This window comes from Sinocyclocheilus anshuiensis, unplaced genomic scaffold (genome assembly GCF_001515605.1).
Source record: "Sinocyclocheilus anshuiensis isolate Anshui unplaced genomic scaffold, SAMN03320099.WGS_v1.1 scaffold1143, whole genome shotgun sequence".
NCBI classification, from domain to species: domain Eukaryota; kingdom Metazoa; phylum Chordata; class Actinopteri; order Cypriniformes; family Cyprinidae; genus Sinocyclocheilus; species Sinocyclocheilus anshuiensis.
The window spans coordinates 1212832-1218467 of NW_015546123.1; the positions used below are offsets into that span (position 1 = coordinate 1212832).

At 35.3% G+C, this 5636-nt stretch overlaps 2 protein-coding genes across 2 annotated transcripts in view; both read left to right on the top strand.

Moving 5' to 3' along the window:
- The first annotated feature begins 6 nt into the window (after positions 1-6).
- On the top strand, positions 7-1529 carry LOC107700982 (SWI/SNF-related matrix-associated actin-dependent regulator of chromatin subfamily D member 3-like). Its single transcript, XM_016502864.1, has 4 exons — positions 7-49; positions 215-337; positions 554-655; positions 1166-1529. The coding sequence occupies exons 2-4, from the start codon at positions 266-268 to the stop codon at positions 1217-1219; spliced, it is 228 nt and encodes a 75-aa protein (XP_016358350.1). The 5' UTR covers positions 7-49; positions 215-265; the 3' UTR covers positions 1220-1529.
- A 1395-nt stretch (positions 1530-2924) lies between these two features.
- The window catches only part of LOC107701016 (ATP-binding cassette sub-family F member 2), an 11364-nt gene continuing 8652 nt past the window's right edge, over positions 2925-5636 (top strand). Inside the window, exons 1-2 of the mRNA XM_016502910.1 lie at positions 2925-3018; positions 3857-4039. Of these exons, the coding sequence (XP_016358396.1) occupies positions 3895-4039 (145 nt within the window). The 5' untranslated portion in view covers positions 2925-3018; positions 3857-3894. The remainder of the gene's footprint in view (positions 3019-3856; positions 4040-5636) is intronic.

Below are 5636 nucleotides of genomic sequence, written 5' to 3' on the forward strand. Positions count from 1 at the left end.
CCTGCTGTCCACAGCCAATCAGCACGAGATTGCATCCCTGGACAACAAGGTCAGAAAGAGCTTTATCATTAATATGTGAAAGCCATCTGGACAAGAATTATTGAATATCTAGGTGCTGTTTTATTTAACTTAATTTAAACCCTATGCATAACTATTAAGTTCTGGTTGTACATTTGGTGTTCTCTTAACAATCACATTTTCATTTATTCCTTAGATCCATGAAACTATCGAGTCGATCAACCAACTGAAGATCCAAAGAGATTTTATGCTTAGCTTCTCCAGGGACCCCAAGGGCTACATCCAGGACTGGATCTGTTCCCAGAACCGGGACCTTAAGGTGAATCTAAACTATGTGTACAGCTCAAAATCATAGTCATATACAGTATTATTATATCAAACCATTTTGCACACTTAATGTATGTCAAAATAAGGTTTAGACTTTAAACATTTTTGAAACAGTGTCTCTACCTAGTGGTCGAAAGGATGTAACTGCTTTTAGAGAAATTGTCTTTTCTTCCGTTTTGAACTGGACTGGATTTTGTTGTGGTTACAGCTGATGACAGATACAGTAGGAAATCCAGAGGAAGAGAGAAGAGCAGAGTTTTATAACCAGCCCTGGTCTCAGGAAGCTGTCAGCCGCTATTTCTATTGCAAGGTGAGGGGCACATGCAAATGAATCGTGTTAGCGACAAATGTTTGGGGTCAGTAAGAATTATTTGAAAGAAATGCATACTTTTATTCAGCAAGGATGCATTAAACTGGTCAAAAGTGACAATAAAGACATTTATAATGTTGCAAATATTTTATTTTAATTAAATGCTGTTCTTTTGAACTTTCCATTCGTTAAAGAATCCTGAAAATATATCAGTTTCCACAAAAACATTAAGCAGCACAACTGTTTTCAAAATTGATAATAATAGTACTAATAAATAAAGTTTCTTAAGCACTAAATTGGCATATTAGAATGATTTCTGAAGGATCATGTGGAGTAATGATGCTGAAAATTCAGCTTTTTTGCCATCACAGGAATAAATGACATTTTATGCTTTAAAAAACAAAGAATAAAAGGGTTATTTTAAATGGTATTTTTTCATGTTAGAATCAAAAGTGGACATTTCACTTTGTCTTTTCATTTACAAATGTATGCTTCTTTCCTTTTATGTAGATTCAACAACGAAGACAGGAGCTTGAACAAGCTTTGGCAATTCGAAACACCTAAAATATCTCCGTTTCAAGAATAAGTTGACAACTAGTTTGCTTCACCTGTGGCTTGGTCACTTTTATTCTGGTGATATCCACACTGGGCAGTTTTCCATGGACATGAAAGTATTAGACCCCTTCTCAGAATGAGGTTTGGACGGATTTTTTAACCAATGAGGGACAACAAAAGTGTAATTGTACTTTTATTTAATGTATGTTTACTGTACAGTTGAATGTATATAACCTCACAGTACAATGAATTCAAGAAAGTGGCTTGGAAATGCCACTTTCACACTGATAACACACAAATACAGCAGCTATCTTCATTGTTTTTACATCAGTTTTTTGATGCACATGAAGTGCAGATACACTGTGTGTCTTCTCACTTGGAAAGGTAGAAAATACAATGAATAAAACTTTATGTTGCCTGGGAATTTTTTTAACCATTAATGACATGCTAAATGTTAGTATGTAAGTATAGATATTGAATCTGTCATGTTTTCCCTACATGTTCTTTCAACACATTCTGCTTTCAGCTTTCTCCTTTGTTTTTCTGTCTTTAAATTTGCACTGTGTAAAAGATATCATGAAGAAATCCACTGGATGAAAATCAGCCAACTTTATTTGCAATAAGTGACATTTATTGTCATCATTTTAATATGTTAAAGAAAATTAAACATTAATGCTTCAATAAGGTAAATCATTCTGATTTGTGAACACTTGTGTTAACAATACCAATTTTTGTGTATTGTTAAAAACTGCAAAAATTATTGCTCATAAGCAGTGTTTATAAAAGATGTTTGAAAACATCTTCATTTTCAGAGGCTTTAAATGCCAGTAAAACAAAATATGTTCTAAATATATTGTGTGTTGATAAATGCATGTTGCATGTTAATATTTTCATGTTTTTATGAGTTTCTTTTTTAGCATGATTGTGAAATGTTTTGGATCTTTGTTGCCTTATTAAATCACTGATATGCACAGGAAGCATTAACCAAAGGTTAAGTATGGTTACATCATCTTTGTGAATGCCAATAAATGATTTAATTTTACTGAATATTCCATCACACAAGTTGATGGCATTTGTATACCTGTGGCCTCAGATGTGCTTTGATGCACAAGTGTAACAGATGAGAACTAAATCTGGTACTCATGAATGTGAAGAGATGTTCATATTCAGAGGCATTGACCCTTCACCTTTTTACAAGACATTCTTACTGTGTTATGTATTTTATTTAAATAAGTGCAGTGCGTCTGTTATGGACATTTTGAACAAGATTAATAAAATAAATACAAATTCATGAGCATTATCGTCGTTGATCCAGTTCACAAAACCAGTCTGAATTATTAATTCATAAATTGAACTCATTCGCTTTCATTACACACACTGAAAAAGTGTAACTGTTCCAACAAAAACAAAAAAAATCACCTTTTTGCTCGATAGATGAAAAAGTCATGGGGGTTTGCGAAAACATGAGTAAATAGTAATAGACTTGTACTTTTGGTATGATTCCTCTAGGAAAAAATGCACTATAAATTATAAGCATAGCATAATCTTGTAATTATAATTTCTGGATGATTCACATTGTTAGTTGATAGTATTACTCATTTTAGGTCATTGTGGTGTGACTAAACCGTGAAACAAAACACGCCCAGATATTCTTCCCTATGCAAAGAAGAGGGTGGAGAGTTATTATGCATCGGCCTCTGATTGGCTGCCGTGCCGGTTTTGGTGACACGCGCCTCATACCGTCCGCTTGTAGCGCGAGCCATGAGACCGCTTCTCTGGTGCTAGCGCTTCATCAAGAAGAGAGCTAGGTAAGACAACGGCCTAATTCCACTAAAGTTGGTTATTTACTCGTGTTAACGCTCTATCCCTGTGATGATCGATGTCTACAAAAACATACCTCTTTTGCTCATGTAATTTTGTTCTCCGGACATCTTTCGGATTAACTGGCTAGTTTTACCGGGTGTTAGCTCGCCGGCTAGCTCGTGGGAACAGAGACTCGCGTGCGCTCCTCAACTAATCAAACGTGTTTTTTTCGGTTGATTCCACTTTAATTTACTGAAGTTACTTATCTTATCAAAATTTGGATATAAACTGCAGTTGTTCTATGTCCAGGGAGCAAGATTTACTCGTGATCTGGGATACACCGGTGTTTTATGGCTAGAGTTAGCATGGTTGGTGAAGTGGTTCATTGGTCGGGCCTTGGAGTTAACAGACACGCTTTATTCTCTTAAGAGTAGCGGCTTCGATATTTCGCTATATTATCCGTTATTTGTATGTTTTTTTTCAAAACTCAACGCGATATCATAGCTGTAATGTGCAGAGAAGTCTTTGTTGTTCCGGTATCACTTCATCCTTGCAGTTACTCGCCTACACTGCGTCAGGGAAAAGTACTGGCGGACTCCACGTTAGCCGAGCCGAACCACTGACCTCTGGTGCCTGCAGCTCGGTGGATGCTAACACGAGAACTTAAAACAACCCTGTGAACTAAGTATACGTTTTTTTTAGTTTTTTTTTAGGCGAATCGAATTTTGATTGAACAGGTAGTACGTTTGGGAACAGTGTGTTCTTTGTAATGTTTTTTTCCCCCCATAATCCTATGAGAGCATCTTTTCCTCCAACTAATTTTTTGTTGTCTCTCTCCCACAGGTTTCAGAGGTGTTTTGTTCCTGGTATTCACAGTTAAAATGCCATCTGATTTAGCAAAAAAGAAGGCGGCAAAGAAGAAAGAAGCAGCCAAAGCTCGTCAGCGTACAAAGAAACCAGAGGATGGAGTGGATGGTGATGCAGAGAAACCTGAGATCCAGCAGAATGAAGCGGCTGAGGTCAATGGTAAGGCAAACCATTCCAAGGCACTCTTATGGCCTGTTCAGACCAAAACAACAAATATACCATTTGAAAATTTGGTGTCAATCATTTTAATTTGAATGAACGTCTGTTAATGAGTCTGGTCAAGTAGGGCTGGACGATATGGCTTAAATTTATATCACGATATATTTCTTCATTTCGGTCGACACAATATAATTCCGATATCGATATGAACACTTAAAGAAAGCCTCATAAAAACTGCCAAGAACACCCACAACAGATGTCTGTGCGTACAAACTTATGAAAAATTAATTTGCCACGTCTATGAAACCTTCCTATAAAACTATTTAATTTTTTAGAAGAAAACAGCACCTTTCACCTTTTATTTGTATTTAGCCTTCATACAAACAAGAAATGTGAAATCACTGTCAAATAAACATCTCAGACTCACCTTATTAATTATTAATATCTTTAATTTCAAACTATAGGCTAACATACCAGCCAGAAGTTTTTGAACTGTAAGATTTTTAATGTTTTTAAAGAAGTCTCTTCTGCTCACCAAGCCTGAATTGATTTGATCTAAAATACAGCAAAAACAGTAACATTTTGAAATATTTTTGCTATTTAAAATAACGGTTTTCTATTTGGAAATATTTAAAAATGTAATTTATTACTGTGATTTTCACACAGGAAAAAAGCTAAATTTTTAGCATTATGACTCCAGTCACATGATCCTTCAGAAATCATTGTAATATTCTGATTTGCTGCTCAAAAAAACATTTATTATGTTGAAAACAGCATAGAATTTTTTCAGGTTTCTTTGATGAATAGAAAGTTCAGAAGAACAGCATTTATCTGAAATAGAAATCTTTTGTAACAGTATAAATGTCTTTATATAATGTCTTGATCAATTTAAAGTATCCTTGCTAAATAAAAGTATTCATTTCTATAACCCCCCCCAAAAACAAATCACCAAATCAGCATATTCTGAAGGATCACGTGACACTGAAGACTGGAGTAATGATGCTGAAAATTCAGCTTTGATCACAGCAATATAGAAAGCAGTTATTTTAAATAGTAAAAAATATTTCACAATATTACTGCTTTTGCTGTACTTTGGAACAAATAAATGCAGGCTTGGTGAGCAGAAGAAGCAGAAGATAAAAAACAATAAAAAATCTTACTGTTAAAACTGGTAGTTTTAAGACTGGTAGTGTAGGCTGTGTAGGCTGATAGATTGAAACAAATGTGCTTCAGCCAGTATAAAGCGTATGAAAAGTGCTCTGAGTTGCTGCAGAAAACAAAAAAATTAAGCAACAACAAAAACGTTGCTGGAGACGGGCTTATTATTGAAAATGAAAACTGATTCTCTGCCAGCAGGAGGCGCATTGAGAGCAGTAGAACTAGCGGTTTCTCCAGTAACGGCTGTAATCAAAGCAGCTCTGCTCATAAACGCTACTTTATCAGATAAAATGAAAATTCCACCGAAACTTTTCTGAAGACAGTTGGTTCCCTTCAGAGATTCATTCATATAAAAACTTGAATTAGTGAGAATGAGAAAAATATAGCCTATATTGAGGAGGAAAGTCCACTGATGAGTTACCAGCGTAAGCCTGTGTGC

Bases quoted from the DNA above. Each gene is read 5' to 3' on its own strand.
- LOC107700982 (XM_016502864.1), top strand. From the start codon at position 266: ATGCTTAGCTTCTCCAGGGACCCCAAGGGCTACATCCAGGACTGGATC. The intron at 338-553 runs GTGAATCTAAAC...TTGTGGTTACAG, and splicing joins CCCAGAACCGGGACCTTAAG to CTGATGACAGATACAGTAGG. The intron at 656-1,165 runs GTGAGGGGCACA...CCTTTTATGTAG, and splicing joins GCCGCTATTTCTATTGCAAG to ATTCAACAACGAAGACAGGA.